The following is a 16,999-nucleotide window of genomic DNA, read 5'->3' on the forward strand; positions in this document are numbered from 1 at the left end:
GTGTGACTTGATCAGAATTCCCCAGAAAACAAAGCCTGAGGCAAAAGTTTATGTACTAATGCTTTATTCCAGAGTGCAAATCAGCACAGAGTGAAAATCATTTTGAGGCGGACAGATTTATAAAGAGAAAAACTCAATATAAAATAGCAGTTCTCTTTTGTTGTCCACAGTTTTGGCCCTGAATTTTGCATTCCAGAAATCCTTAGTGTATACTACTACTACTAATTTTTTCAAGTCTTGCTTGGGATGTAGGGACAACAAGTGTTGGGGAAAGAGAGGGCAAGTGAATTGTTATTTATGAAAAATTTAAGTGTGCCCTCTCTCATACTTAAAGCAAAAACAAAAACCCTTAAAAGTTGGTTTTTCTCTTTACAGTCAAAATTAAATTTATTCAAATATGTAAAGGGCTAAGTTATAGGAAAATTTATTTAGGGTAACCTAAGAAAGCTAAACATTAACAGAGAAAACCTAAGTACTAATAAATACATACGGGAACTTAAAAGGTAAGAATTGTATTTTAAAATGTATCTTTTTGGATAAAATCAAAGGTTAATTTCTAAATGTATTTGTTGAAATAATATTTTATTTAAAATACTCTTATCTTCAAATACCATGGAAAAATTTCTTATTCTGGCTTAAATACACTCTATGAAGGCGTTTTTCGTAACACAGATGAATTGGAATGTGGCGGATAGTTTGGTTTATATATTGTTTTATTTTGTTAAAGTAGGGGAGAAAAGTGGTGTTGTAAACATGAGCCAAGCTGAATTTATGATTTCTAGGGTCAGCTCAGTAGGAAAAGGGAGTCCTTAACCTGCTGTTGATTGTATTTGGATCTGGATCTAGAGTACAAGTTATGTAAAACCAAAACAGTAACAGAATTAGAGGCTTATTTAATACATCAGTTTTCTAACGTGCAATATTATTCCTATAGCTCTTTTTACATAAACTCCAAGATGAAATGTGGAGAAGGGGAAGGGTTAATTTCTCTAGACTTTTTTTTAACCCAATTTCATAATCCAAAAGAAAGAGGTTTTTCAGTTAAGATGGAAGTAACACTGCTAAATAAATTCACACACACACACACACACACACACACACACACACACACACAATATTTAATACCCTTCTGACAGAATTCTGCATTGTTTTATTTATATTCTAAATTTGTATAGTGTTTAAAGACTCAGGAAGGTTTAATATTTTGGGGGTTTTTTTTGCAGGAATTATCAAGACAGATGCTGTAAAGATAAGACCATATATAAACTATTTTTTAGGATACTTTAGATCTCTTTTACCATCAGTTTATATAGTTTTTGAATAATTGACTTCAGTGTAAAATTACATTTTAGCATAGATAATAGAAATGTTTATATAAAGTCTACATAAATTATTTCAAATACCTCAAACGAAAATAATGATGATAATGCTAGTTTTAATTTCCGCTTCTATTTTAGGTACCAAAATATAGACAGAATGGCAGAGTGCTAGTGTTTGATCCAAAGGGTAAATGATTTATTACTTAAAAAAAAATATGTTTCATCACCATCTTGTCCTAAATATTAAGAAGATAGTCTACTGGAGCGATTGAATGTGATTGAAGTCTTAGCAATTAAATCCTTTAGTATATTGCCTGTCATTCAAAAACTGCTTAAGTATATTTACCAATCAGGAATTCCTGTTAGGAACATTACTACAGATAAAATACTGAGTTGTGTTTTTCTTTTCTTCTCTTTCAGCAAAAGTGATGCTTGAACCAAATGAAGCAATGTCAGAGTAAGATGTCTCGGGTTGTGCAGCTGATCTATCACATGCCTTTTAAGCAATTAGAACTAGATAATGCAATCATTTGTCACCCAATTAAATTTGAAAGGCCAGAAATGCATGGATTAGCACTTTAATTTTTGCTTCGGTCAAAGCAGTTGTTACTTTAGATAAAAGAACATTTAAAATGAAAAATGATTTTTGATAAAAGTCTAGAGGTATAAATAATATTCACTTCCACTTTTTAAATGCTTAAATACCAAGTAATCAGTATTTTATTTATACAACTTTCATTGCTCATTCCTATTTCTTCTTGGTACTTGCTTATTTCTTTCAGAATATCCCTTTAAATTAATATTTATTTTAAAGATTCTTTATTTACTATGAGATGAATCATTACTACTAAATAAGGGAAACTAATCGCCCTAATTAGTTGAAGGGACTGGTGTTAAAAAGAATCATGGTTCAATTTCAGTATAGTAGCTAAATATTCAGTACTTGCTTTGTTCAAGGCACTGATTCTGATAATTCTTCAAAGCCCTTCCTATTATGATCATCTCCTACCTCCTGAAAAAAAATCCTATTTTTTATTCCATGAAAAATGACACTTTGAATGTTGATCGTAAAACACATTCATAGATATCAATTATTAACAGATTGGTAGAGTGGTGCCAAACTGATATTATTTGGTTTGAGTATAATTGGCTGGAAAATTTTTTACCTTTTGAAATATATATTTTAATTTTTATATTGTCAAAGCTAAAAATGAAAATTACAGTTCACCTTGGCTTTTGTTGCAAATTATATATTAAATACATGTGTTTATCTTAAAAAGAAAGAATGGGGGTGCCTGGGTGGCTCATTCAGTTAAGTGTCTGACTCTTGATTTTGGCTCAGGTCATGATCTCATGGTTTGTGAGTTCAAGTCCACGTCAGTAGCCTGCTATCAGCACAGAGATTTTCTCTCTCCCCCTCTCTCACTGACCCTCTCCCACTCTCTCTCACTCTCTGAAAATAAACAATAAAAAAAAATTTTAAGAGAAAGAATGTATAACAGATCAAAGACAGAGAATCTATGTTTATTTCAGATTAAGTGTTATAGACAACCAGAAAAAATAAATGCCCCATTACATATATCAGTCTGCATGTTAATGTATTAATCTACATGTAAATATCTATATTTAGTATCCATATGTAAGTATCTATATCCTGTTACATGGTTGAAACATATTTAAATTTTAAAATGGAAGAAAATTTTAAGTCTTTGAGGGAAATATGATATAACTTCAATAATAATAGTAGGTCATTAATGAAAATAAAATTACTATTGTATCTGTGAATACTGATGTTCATAGACTGTGATAAGTCAGCAGCATTGGAACTGAAGCAAGGGGCAATTCACATCCTGAGTTAAACCCCAGGGATAAATCAAATGCGGCCTGGGCCAAAAATAGAAAAGCAGAGTGATTACTTGTTCTCTTGATCTCATGAATAATTGTATCTGCGTGTCAAACTACTTTTTGCAAGGACAAAATGATCCCTTTTTCACGTGCAGAGAAGAGTTTAGGTTTGGTTTGATTGTTGTTTGGAGTGAGGGAGGAGGAGGAAAATGGTTAGTGTAGCCAGTGAGATTCACAGGTGTGTGGCTTTGTTACCTATGTACCTTACCCAGAGTTTAAGGTAGACAGGGCCACCAGTCCTGGAAAAATATGATCAAGTAGGAAAAAGGAAAATCATAGTGGACCTCTGCTTGAGGAACAGTGTGACCTGCAAAGTTGATGAATTTTCTCCATATAGATGTCTTTCCAGGAGTTTCAAACTTCTCTGCATGCAAAGCCCATATTTATTATTTCCTCTTTTCCCCATGGATCCTGTGTGTGAAAGATTTTGTCTACTCAACAAATTGAACTTAATTAGCCATTTTCAGCAATAAAAATAAAATATATCTTTAATGCTAGACGAAATTTTATAGATCTTGAACCTTTGACCTGTTGGGCTTTGAGTCAAGATTAAAGATGTGGGGGAGGGGTGGCACCTGGGTGGCTCAATCAGTTGAGCATCTAACTCTTGATTTCTGTTCAGGCCATGATCCCAGGGTTGTAGGATTGAGCCCTGTGTCAGGCTTAATGTCAAGTGTAGAGCCTGCTTAAAATTCTCTCTCCCTCTTTCTCTGCCCCTCCCCTGCTCGCTCGCTCTCTCTCTCTCTCTCTCTCAAAAAAAAAAAAAAAAAAAAAAATGTGAGGGGAAATGGCTGAGGTAAATCCATAGCATAGCATTCAATTCTCTGAGGTTAAAAAATTGTGTCTATAGGTTTTCCATAATCGCATGTTTTATCCCTCCTAAAATGAATGACAAGTTATTTTCTTATTCCTATTTTTATACTTTAAGTAAATGCCTCTTTGGACGCAGACCAAGATTGGCAAGCAAACTTTGTACCTCGCCAACACAAGTCTCTCTAAATGTAGCTAGGACGATCTCAGAAAAGTAAGTTTTAATCAATTATGGTTTTAGGCCCATGTTTGACAACTATAAATAATTTTAAAACAAAGTTTAAAACGTAAACTTACTGAAAAAATTATTCCAATAGAAATTTGGGACCATTTCATAAATATGCCCCAAACTCTTAACATACTAAAATCTAGGTTATCTACCTTCCAGCATAAATATTTCAGTGTCTTACTTGACTAACTCTCTAACCTAAGTAGAAACTAAATTAAATACCTTCCATTTCCAAAGGATATTAGATAAAGTAAAAATTTGAATTTTTCTTCAACTGTAACTGTATTTGAATTAAAGAAAACAAATCTTTTAGAGTATACTAGTTATCTATTTTTCTTAAGTGGTTAGAGGCATTATTACCAATAATGTCACTTTCTCAAATGGAAATCAAAAGATTAAGTTGAAAAAGACATTGGACTTTGGGCCTTTGATTCTTTGAAACTACATATGAGAAAGACTACAGAAGGTGAGCAGAAAGGGAATTCATATTTTACTGTTAAAATGATTTTTGTCAATTCTCATGTGTATTTTTATGGCATGTTCACTGCTTCCAAATAGTAATATCCCATTTAATATCAGGCCGTTGAGTATGTTGGCTTCCTCCATGTTGTGTCACTAAGGTTATTAGAGGTATTTCCAATTACTTAAATGCCCAGAGCTATACCAGATAAATTCCCTTCCTTAGGGATATGACTTAGTGAATACGCAAGTAACATGTATCATAGACTCTAAAGCATACATATTTTCTTCACATTTAACATCTCTTAAAATTGATTACATCTTACACTTAAACTTGGCAGTGCTTTTTCTTTTTAAATAACAGTATGTCTTCTAATAAATACATGGTATCTTAGATTCAATGAAACACTAATTCGTGGAGAGCAGGGAGGCAGTAAAGCTCTTTTATTTAGATTAGATATTAGAGCATATAAATTCTAGTTATCACTTGTAGCAACCTTTGGCATAATGGGAATCTCACCAGGCTAGAAATTAAATACTTAACTGATTTCTCAAATTTTTATATGTAGAGTTTCTTCTTGGATGCTTTCTTTCACAATTAGAAAATCAAGGAGGGCAGAGGCAGACCAAATGTAAATCAACTTTGCATTTTTCATTACCAGACAGGGGTTTTGCTTTAGAAGCATATACTGAGGAAGCCAAGATTCTATTCCCTCTCAGTGTTAAAAATATCAGGAATTAATATCAGGAATTATCAAGCTGTCCAGCCTGTTTGCTAAATCACTGTACAAGATCACTGACTTAACTGTACTCACGTTCTGGATTCACATGTCAATAACTTTGGGGGGAAACTACTTTACATCCTTTTATATCTTGACATGCAAAGCAGAAGTTGAATTTTCTTTTCACTTGGTAAAGGAGGCATATTAAAAAGAATCTTAAGACCTCAGAAAACAGACTTGGGATTCCTTTTCCACCAGCATGAGTACCTATCTTTGTAAACAGAGTGCACCACACAAGAATCCTCTGTCTTAATGCATTATTCTTGACATGAAGTTTCAGGCTGAAAGGCTGAAAGGGAAAATTAACCCACTTTTATTTCAGCTACTTAATGGAAAGGCAGGCTACTTTATGTTATGACCAAGGGTTGATCTTAGTGTTGGACTCTCTCTCTGAGTGTAGCATTTAGCAATGGTAAGAATTGATTGATAACCTAGAAAAAACTCAAGGCTAGTGTTCCTAGTTTTATTCCAATGTGTTGCAGTGGTGTGCCAAAGACATTCATATAATTGAGTGCTTGTATGCTCTACGTTAAAGAATTCTGAAAAGATTTTAAGAATCATTACACAATGACAGATGCCAGATAGAAATAAAATTATAATTATCAGTAAAAATTATTTTTAATGCTTTTCCACAAAGAAGATATTACATTTTAGCTATTTAGTTTATTATTCATATATTGTGTTTGTATTGTGTGTGTGTGTGTGTAAGCACGTGCGTGCATCTGGATATGAACCCATATGAGGCTTTATAAACAGAACTGTGACCTAGGAAAGTATTTTTTCACTATTTATTTTAACATTTAGGAAGGAAGTCTCTTCAAAAAATATTGAAAATACAACCTCTTTAAGGAATACTGAAAATAGAGCATCTTCAAAGAGTATTGAAAATAAAGATACAGAAACAAATCTACAGTCTAAGCTATGGTCATCTTCCTTCTTAAAAGAAAGCATAGGTAATAATGTTTTATGTGAGTAAATGTAGCTTCTCTTTGAGCCCTCTTCCATGACCTTTGGTATTCTGACAACTCTGTAGGTCTGGAGCAAATCAAAGGTACCTGTACTATAATTTTTGAAATTCATGTTTCAGATGATTCTGATATGCGAGTATGGCATTCATGCTATACATTATATAAAATGGTAATGATGAGGCATTTTAGAATGGATTAAAATACCAATGAAAGCATTAACTTCCATTCATTCAACAATGGTTTATTGAGTACCATGACCGTTTTAGAAGCTGTGGATACAATAGTTGGCAAATAGGCAACATCCTTGCCTTTATGGAGTCCACATTCTAGTGGGAGATAGTCAACTATTAAATATAAATAATAAACAGAAAAATAAGACAATGACAGGTTGTGGTAGGTGCTATAATGTAAATAAATGGCTCAGTGTTAGTAAATCGAATGAGACGGTTCCTGTGACATCCCATGAAGTCTTTAATTCCCTATTATGACCTTACCCTGATGACATCAGCGTGATGAGTCTTGAACAGACCGGGTACCCACTGGAAGATCAGGGTGGCTGTGAGCTGATGGAGACTATTAATGAAACAGAAGCAGGTAGATGGCCTGAAGAGCCCAGCCATCCTACTCTTGGAAGGACTGGTACCTATTTTCAGGGTAGCATTTTTTGGTTTAGGCAGGTGTTTGCTGTGGAGTCTGGAGTTTTATCAGCTTTTTGTTTTCTTGGCCTGCGTTTTCCTAACATTGTTGTCTCTGGAGATCTCCTCGATTTCTTCATTTTATTTCCGACACGAGTGTTTCTACATGATTTGGAGTAGCTAATGGCCAAACTCCTGTCCAAGAAGGCATCTCACAAGACTTCCAGACACTCAGAATCTTACAAGAAGGCAAGGTTTCACACAAGTTCAGGTTGAAACTGTGAAAGACCTTGGTAGAGCCAGAGCAGTTGACAAGCTCACTCAGTAGTATTTCCCAAAGAGATAATTTTAGGAAACACATAGTAACTTTTTTTAAAAATTAGTTTAATGATAATATATTTCAATGTATGTTAGAAAAAGGTAAGACATGGTCATGAATATGGATTCTGGAGCCAAACTTGACTCCCAGATCCACCACTTAATTAGTGGCATGAAGTTGGGTGGGTTATTTAACCTCTCAGTCTCTCTGTTTCATCTAAGAACAGAGTGAAAATAGTACACACTTCATTGAGATGTTGAGAGGATTAAATGAGTTAATATATCTAATGTTCAAAAGAGTAATGACTTATAATGTTTGTTGGGATTATTATATGTTATTTTTATTCGTATATCCATCAGCTTCATGGATGGTAGTATTTGTGATCTGATAAAACTTATATGTTAAAAAAGTAGATTCAAAGAAAAATACTGAGTAATTAGTATAGGTGATACTCATATGGCACAAATAGATGCAGATAATATAAGAATTGAACTGTTGGAAAATGTTCCAGTAGATTGTGTCATAGAGACTTTACTTCTTAAATATTTCTCTAATCTACTTCCCCCCTCTCCATCCCTATTTTACCAGTTCATATTAGTCATATTTCTCACCTAGACTTTTAAAAGAGACCTCTAACCTCTCTCCTTGCTCTTTTTGTTTTTTGGTCTCCCCTCAAATGTACTTTCCACCGTCCTGACCAAGTGTTCCTCCAGAAATGCAGATTTGACCATACTTGTTTTCGTACTTAAAATCCATCATTAGTAGGGTTTACTTTTAGGGTATAGTCCTAATTCCAAGGCTCCTGGTCCATAAGATTCCATTATCTACCTACCCCTCCAGCCACATCTGTCACCATTTTAGTCTCAACCTTGACCCCTAAGAAGTGTCAAAGTGCTTTGAGGCACGTTCTTGTTTCTGTGTTGGTTCATGCTGTTTCCTCTCCTTAGAAAAACTGATCCACTCAGACTGGGCAACTCCTGACCACTCTCCAGGTTGGCATGGGGCCTTCCTTTGTTCTTTTGTTTATTCCACCTGTTTTTATCACCGTACTTCCATACTGCTTTATCACTTTCCATTATGTTTCTGACTCCCCAATTAGAGTGTGAATGAGTACCCTGAGGTCAAGAACTGTCATTTTTGTGTTCCTGGGACTCTACATAGTGCTGGGCACTGAATAGGTAGTTATTAGTGCTTATTTTTATTTTTCAGTCATCTGCATTTCACCATAACTATTGTGTTTTGACATTAGAAAAATCATTACTAATGTTATGTAACTTCTGGTTATAGCTAGAATACTTCACATGTCTCTTTTCTTTTTAAAAAATATTTTTTTAACATTTATTTATTTTTGAGAGAGAGAGAGAGACAGAGCATGAACAGGGGAGGGGCAGAGAGAGAGGGAGACACAGAATCTGAAACGGGCTCTAGCCTCTCCAGTCTTACTTTTACTCTCCAGGCTCTTTATTTCATATTTACCTTCCTATAAGAACAATTTAGGAAATGTATTTCTGGAGATAGAATAGTATTCATTTCTTTTTTTTTTCTTGAAATCATATTTTATATAAACAAAACTGTTTTCCATTTACTATTAAAATTTTAAGCGCCAAACAACATTAAGATTAGTTCAGTGTTTTGGGTTTGGTTTTTTCCCTCTTGGTAGTTGTATTACTTTTTTTTTTTTTTTTTTTTTTTTTTGGAAATCAGGTAAGTTCATTGCAGTGCTGTTTAGTCATGAAAAAAATAAACCCCAGAACAGGGAGCCATATAGTATATATACATTTTAATTTAGGAGTAACCATTTTTAATTTTTGAACTTTTCAGTATTGATTAAATTATGCATATTCTGGGGTGCCTGGGTAGAGTGTCTGACTCTTGATTTTGGCTCGGGTCACGATCCCAGGGTCACGGGATCTAGACCTGTAGTGGACTCTGTGCTGAGCATGGAGCCTGCTTAAGATTCTCTCTTTGTCTCTCTCTCTCTGTCTCTCTCTGTCTCTGTCTCTGTCTCTCCCTTTCTCTCCCTTTGCCCCTCTCCCTGGCTTGCATGTTCTCTATCTCTCTGTCTCTCTCTCTAAAATAAAAATTTAAATTTAAATTAAAAAAATATGCATATTCTATTTTAGGTCAAGTGGGCAAAGATGTAGTCCTTCAAGAGCAGGAGAAAAATAACAAACGTTGCCTTCAGGGTATTGATGATAAGTTATCTGAATCGACAGATGATGATGGTGAAGATGATACCAGTGATGATGATAATGATGAAGACAGTCACCCTAATAAGGATACTCATGCTCCATTAGAGTTAATGGCAGAAGTAAGTTTAACTTGTGCATTATAATGTAAGAAAGTTAAAAATATTAAAGTAAGTAGTGTATAGTCTTGAAGATTGAAAAAATAGTAAAAATATCCTTGCCCATATACAGATGCTTACCTAGCTACTCATCTCTCTTACTACCTTCACGAAGTGAGAGGTGAGAGAAGATTCTGGAAGTGACTTATTCTGCCCAAGGCAGAAACAGGAATAAAAGTTTGGGTACAAAACTCTGCAAGGACTGCTTTAAGGGATGCTTTCTACACAACTGGGCACCATGCTAGTTATTGGGGACATTTAGACATAGATAAGAAAGATATGTCTTTACCCTTGAAAACTAACAGGTATAATGTGTATAGTACAATTTATAATAAAATGAAATCTGTGCTAGTAGAAGTATTTATGAAGTTGCAGGGAATAGGGAGGATTAAGTGACTGAGAGTAGAAGTAGAAGAAATGGGATAAAGGAAAGATTTTTAGAAGAATTTTTAGAAGATTGGAGTTTTAGAAACTTGAAGGAAAAGGGAAGCTCAGGAATTCGTCAAGTAAACAAGGAGAGATGGCATTTTTGGCATAGGAAACATGTGCAAAGGCACTGAAGCCTGAAACATCACATGCAAAAGTTGTACATAAACATTTACTGATAATTCTATGTAGAAAAGAGCAATTTTACCCCAGTTGTGGTATCACAGTCTACCTTTAGTTAATATTATACATCTTCATGTATATTGTAAGAACTTTATTACAATATATTTTAATTTCCCCCTTCTTATTGTCATGCATTTTACTTCCATGTATATTATAAGCCCTATAATACATTGTTACTATCTTTATTTTAAATGGTCAATCCTCTTTAAAAAAATTTTTTTAATGGGAAAATATCTGTTTTGGAACACATTTCTGGTGTTCTTTATAGCTTTGTGTAGAACCCAATTTCCACCTGATAATATTTTCCTTTTACCTGAAAAACTTCTTATGGTTTCTTTTGTATAATGTAGTTCTGTGAGCAGTGAATACTCTCAGCTTTTATCTGAAAAAGTCTTAATATCTTCATTAAAAAAAACTTTTTTAATGTTTATTTTTGAGAGAGAGAGAGAGAACATGAGAGGGGGTGGGGCAGAGACAGAGGGAGACACAGAATCTGAAGCAGGCTCCAGGCTCTGAGCTGTCAGCACAGAGCCCAAGGTGGGGCTTGAACTCACAAACCATGAGATCATGACCTGAGCTGGCTGGGGGCTCAACCGACTGAGCCACCGGGGCACCCCTATCTTCATTTTTAAAGAATGTATGAGCTAGGAATTTGTAGGTTGTGAGGTTTTTTTGGTGCAGACAGTCCCTGACTTTTAATGGTTCAGCATACAATTTTTCGACTGTATAATTGTGTGAAAATGATATGCATTCAGTAGAAACCATACTTTGAATTTTGAATTTTGATTTCTTCCTTACCTATTGATATGTTGTATGATTACTCTCTCATGTTGCTGGGTAGTTGCAGCATTCTGCAATTCCCAGCCAGCCACGCAATTATGAGGGTAAACAACCAATACACTTACAACCATTACATTTTTCATTTTCAGTATATTATTCAATAATTACATGAATTATTCAATACTTCATTATAAAATACATTTTGTGTTAGATGATTTTGCCCTACTGTAGGTTAATGTAAGTGGTCTGAGCATGTTTAAGGTAGGCTAGGCTAAGCTATGATGTTTGGTAAGTTAGGTGTATTAAATACATTTCCAATTTATTTCAACTTATGATGGGTTTATTCCCATCATAAATTGAGGAAGATTTGTACTTTGAAAGCTGTTCCATTGTCCAATACTTTGCATAGTTTCAGACAAGATGTCTGCTGTTATTTTTGTCCATCTGTATATGTTTTTTTCTCATTATTTAATTTTTTTTTCTTTCGTATTATTATTTTTGGCAATTTGATTACAATATGACTTGATGTGGTTTTCTTCACATTGCTTCTGCTCATTGAGATTCTTGGGTCTATGAGTTTATAGTTTAAACCAGATTTGAAAATGTTATTAAGTCTTCAAATAATTGTTTTTTTAACCTCTTCTCTCCCTCTCTTCTTCTGGGCTCCAAGTTACATGTATGTTAGACGACCCAATGTTGTCCCAAAGGTCACTGATGTTCCTTTTTTGTTTATTTTCTGTATATATTACATTTTAGAAATTTCTATTGGTCTCTCTTCAAGTTCATGATCTTTTCTTATAGTTATACTCTACTGTTAATCCCATCCTTCCTCCCTCCCTCTCTCCCTCTTTCTCCACATATGTGTGTGTATAAAATTTCAGATATTTTATCATCTCTAGAAGTTTTAAATATTTTATATCAGTTATTTCTATCATCTATTCATATATTACTTTTAATCATATGACATATTTATAATAGCTATTTTAACGTGCTTGTCTGCTATGCTATCGTTTTTGTCAATTCTAGGTCAGTTTCTGTTGCCTAAGTTTTCTCCATTATATGGGTCATATTTTTCTGCATCTTTGCATGCCTAGTAATTTTTTTTTACTAAATCATAGACATTAAAAATTTCATATTCTTTGGTACAAACTTTTGTAGTTTTCCTTTAAATATTTTTGGGCTTTGATCTGGGACATAGTTGGGTTTCTTGGAAGCAGGTTTCTCTTTTTGAGTCTTATCTTTTAAGCTTTGTTGGGAGGGTCCAGGGTAGCCTTTATATTGTAGGGACAGTACTAAGGCAATGCCTTTATGAGGACTCTTCCCAATGCTCTGTGTATTAAGAGGAACTTCTAATCTGGCTGGAGAAAACATGAGCTCTGTTCAGCCCTGTGTGTTATTCAGTAATTGTTCTACCTGCTGATTCCAGCAATTCTTTCTCTAGCCTCAAATAGTTTCTTCATACTCATATGCAGATGAATTCCAGCCGAAGACTCAAAGAGACACCTCTGCAGATTGCTGGAGCTCTCTTGAAAATATAACATTGGCCTCTCTGAACTCCAAACTGTCTTTTTTCCACTCCAATCACTGGTATCTGGTTCCTTCCTGCCTGTGCTGGTACCTGGAAATAGCCCACACCTGTAAACTGAGGTAGTAATAGGACCCATCTTGTTTCTCTTCTCCAGATCACTATCCCATAATACCTATTGTCAAATTACTGAAAACTCTTGTTTCATATATTTTGTACAGTTTTATGGTTGTTTAGGAGGGAGAAAACTCTGATCTCTGTTAGCTCCATCATGGCTAGAAGCCTCAATTAGAGTTTTAGCATAAAATGCTAAAGTGCTTGCCTTTTAATATAATTTAACCGAAATGCTAAGCCATGGAATCATATAAAGAAATCAGACACATTTGCCATATTTTACTCTTAGAATAAAGCATATGTAGAGAGTTTTGAAACTTCCTTAATATTATAAGGTGTTTTAGCAAGGGAGAAAAAAATTGATGCCAAGCATTGGGAAGATTTTACTTAGCCTCATCCTTTGACTGAACATCTATATCATTCGTGAATTATAAAGCATTCAAAGACCCTATTTGCCATAACCAAACTCTTTGTAGTTGCTCATTTTATTGCTTTTTTTTTTAATTTTTAATTTTTTTTTTTTTTTGAAGGAGAGAAAGAGCATGAGCAGGTGAGGAGCAGAGAGAAAGGGAGATACAGAATCTGAGGCAGGCTCCAGGCTCTGAGATGTCAGCACAGAGCCTGATGTGGGGCTCAAACTCACAATCAGTGAGATATTTACCTGAACCAAAGTCAGACACTTAACCAACTGAGCCACCCAAGTGCCCTGTCACTATTTCTTTTGTTTTTTATTTTTTTTAATTTTTAAAATGTTTTTATTTATTTTTGAGGCAGAGAGAGACAGAGCGTGAGCAGGGGAGGGGCAGAGAGAGAGGGAGACACAGAATCCAAAGCAGGCTCTAGGCTCTGAGCTGTCAGCACAGAGCCCAATGCAGGGCTCGAACTCACAGACTGTGAGATCATGACCTGAGCTGAAGTTGGACTGAGCCACCCAGGCATCCCTTATTTCTTTTCTATTTTTTTTGACATTAAATTATAAAAGTAATCCATGACTTCATTTTCAGATGAATATTCAAACAATATGAGATTGCTTATTTTCATATGTTATGCTGTATCTGTGCATAAGATCTTTTGTTTTCAGAATGCATCTCTTTTTAAATTCTCAACTTTATTTTCAAAATTTTCAAACCTACAGAAAAATTGAAAGATTAGAGACAAACCAAGAAACAGACTCATAACTATAGAGAATAAACTGATGGTTACCAGAGGGGAGATGAGTGAAGGGATGGGTGAAAGAGGTGATGGAGATTATGGAGTGCACTTGTGATGAATACTGGATGATATATGGAATTGAATCACTATATTATCTACCTGAAACTAATATAACACTGTATGTTAACTGTACTGGAATTAAAAAAATAAACAAAAACAAAATATAGTTAACTAAAATCACAACATGAATTTTGATGGAATCCTGCCTAGAAAAAAATCTTAAAGACAATTAAAAAAAATTTTAAAGACAAATTGGGAAGTCTCAATTTGAATGTAATATTTTATTACAGAATTACTGTTAATTTTCTTAGATGTGATAAGGGTATAATGTTACACTGAAGCATGAACTTATTCTTAGGAGACCCATGCTTGAATATTTCAGGGTGAAATTTTACAATGTCTGCAACTTTCAAATGTTTCTGTGAAAAATATCTAGACTATCTACACCTTACCTATCAAAAGAGAGAGATAAAGCAAATGTAGCACAATGTTAAGAAGTGTTGAATCTAGGTAAAATGTATATGTGTGTTCATAGTTCTAATCTTTCAATTTTTCTTTTCTTTGTTTTCATCATAAGTGTACTCTTTGATCTGTAATATTCCATTGTATATAATATACCACATCTTCTTTATCTGTTTATCTATCAGTGAACACTTGGTCTGCATCCATAATTTGGCTATTGTAAATAATGCTGCTATAAACATAGGGGTTCATGTATCCCTTTGAATTAGTGTTTTTGTATTTTTTGGACAAATACCCAGTAATGCAATTACTGGATCATAGTTTAGTTCTATTTTTAACTTTTTGAGGAACCTCCATACTGTTTTCCACAGTGGCTGCACCAGTTTGCATTCCCACGAACAGTACAAGAGGGTTTCTTTTTCTCCACATCCTCTCCAACACTTGCTGTTTCTTATGTTTTTGATTTTATCATTCTGACAGGTATGAGGTGATACCTCATTTCAGTTTCAGTTTGCAATTCCCTGATGATGAGTGATGTTGAGCATCTTTTCCTGTATCTGTTGGCCATCTGAATGTCATCTTTGGGGAAATATCTGTTCATGTTCTGCCCATTTTTAATTAGATTGTTTGTTTTTTGGGTGTTCAGTTGTATAAGTTCTTTATATATTTTGTATAGTAACCCTTTATCAGATATGTCATTTACAAATATCTTGTGTTCAGTAGATTATCTTTTAGTTTTGTTAATTGCTTCCCTTTCTTTGCAGAAGTTTTTTATTTTGATGTAGTCCCAATAGTTTATTTCCCTTGCCTTAGGAAACATATCTAGAAAAATGTTGCTATGGCCAATGTCGGAGACATTACTGCCTGTGCTCTCTTTCAGGATTTTTATGGTTTCAGGTCTCATATTTAGGTCTTTTTTTTTTAACCTTACAATTTTATTTAATATTATTAATGTAATATAGGTAGTCATAGTTTTAAAAAGTGTCATTATTCTCTCTTTCTTGAAAACTACTCTGGTTTTTTTATTTTTTGCACGTACCTTTTCATTTTTTAAAAATGTTTCTCCATCCCCCCACTTTCAATCTGCAAGTGTCTTTAGGTCTGAAATGAGTCTCTTGTAGGCAGCATGTAGATGGGTTTGGTTTTTTTATCCACTCTGTCACCCTATGTCTTTATTGGAGTGTTCATTCACGCTCAATGTAATTATTGATAGATTTGTATATATTGCCATTTTGCTACTTGTTTTATGGGTTTTTTTTTGTAGTTTTTCTCTAATCCTTCTCTTGCTCTCTCTAATGATTTGTTGGCTTTCTTTAGTGATATACCTAGGTTCCTTTTTCTTTATTCTTTGCGTATCTATTAGTGGTTTTTGATTTGTGGTTACCATTAGGTTTGTATGTAACATCATCTGCATATAGCAGTCTATATTAAGTTGATGGTCACTTAAAGTTGAACCCATTCTTTATTCCTCTCCTCACCGTGTTTTAGGTATATGGTATCATATATTACATCCTTTTATTTTGTGAATCCTTTGACTGATTTTTTACAGAAATATTTAGTCCTACTACTTTTATGTTTCCTACTTTTCATACTCTCACGTATGTTCTTTCTTTTCCACTCAAAAAGTCCCCTTTAATATTTCTTGTAGGGCTAGTTTTGTGGTCATGAACTCCTTTAGTTTTTGTTTGTCTGAGAAGCTCTTCATCTCATTCTATTCTGAATGATAGCCTTACTGGATAGTGTTCTTGGCTGCACGTTTTCCCCATTCAGCGCTTTGAATATATTCAATATATTCCACTTCCTTCTGGTCTATCCACTGAAAGCCTTATGAGATTTCCCTTATAGGTAACTATCTTCTTTTCTCTTACTGCTTAATTTTTTTTCTTTATCACTACTTTTTGCCATTTTGATTACTATGGTGTGGACCTCCTTTGGTTGATTTTGTTAGGATCTCTGTGCCTCCTGGATCTCTGGGTATCTGTTTCCTTCCCCAGATTAGGGAAGTTTCCAACTATTATTCCTTCAAATAAATTTTCTGCCCCCAATTCTCTCTCTTCTTCTTCTGGGATCCCTATAATGTGAAAGTTATTATGCTTGATGGAGTCACTGATTTTCCTAAGACCATTCTTGTTTTATGTAACTCTTTTTTCTCTCATTTGTTCAGCTTGATTACTTTCCATTACTCTATCTTCTGGTTCATTCATTTGTTCCTCTGCTTCTTCCAGCCTGCCATTTATTCCATCAAGTGTATTTTGATTTCATTTATTATGTTCTTTCTCTCTTATTGGTTCTTTTTTTTTTTTATCTCTCTGTTAAGGGTCCCACTGATGTCCTGCACCTTTTTCTCAAGTCCAGTGAGTATCTTTATGGTCATTACTTTAAATTCTCTATCAGGCATATTACTTATATCCATTTCGCTTAGGTCTCTTGCTGTGATTTTGTCCAGTTCTTTCATTTGTGACATATTCCTCTGTCTCTTCATTTTGCCTAACTCTCTGTGTCTGTTTCTGTGTGTTAGGGAAGT

At 34.2% G+C, this 16,999-nt stretch overlaps 1 protein-coding gene across 4 annotated transcripts in view; it reads left to right on the forward strand.

Moving 5' to 3' along the window:
* The window catches only part of ERICH2 (glutamate rich 2), a 36,053-nt gene that overhangs the window by 6,906 nt on the left and 12,148 nt on the right, over positions 1-16,999 (forward strand). The window contains exons 4-8 of one of the 4 annotated variants that reach the window (XM_040475349.1): positions 1,458-1,506; positions 1,740-1,776; positions 4,153-4,248; positions 6,309-6,457; positions 9,550-9,737. In XM_040475349.1, the coding sequence (XP_040331283.1) occupies positions 1,458-1,506; positions 1,740-1,776; positions 4,153-4,248; positions 6,309-6,457; positions 9,550-9,737 (519 nt within the window). Of the gene's footprint in view, positions 1-1,457; positions 1,507-1,739; positions 1,777-4,152; positions 4,249-6,308; positions 6,458-6,952; positions 7,067-9,549; positions 9,738-16,999 lie in introns of those variants that run through there. The other 3 variants (XM_040475351.1, XM_040475350.1, XM_040475352.1) reach the window with 3 other exon arrangements.

Source organism: Herpailurus yagouaroundi, unplaced genomic scaffold (genome assembly GCF_014898765.1).
Source record: "Herpailurus yagouaroundi ecotype Mexico unplaced genomic scaffold, PumYag 140, whole genome shotgun sequence".
Lineage (NCBI taxonomy): Eukaryota > Metazoa > Chordata > Mammalia > Carnivora > Felidae > Herpailurus > Herpailurus yagouaroundi.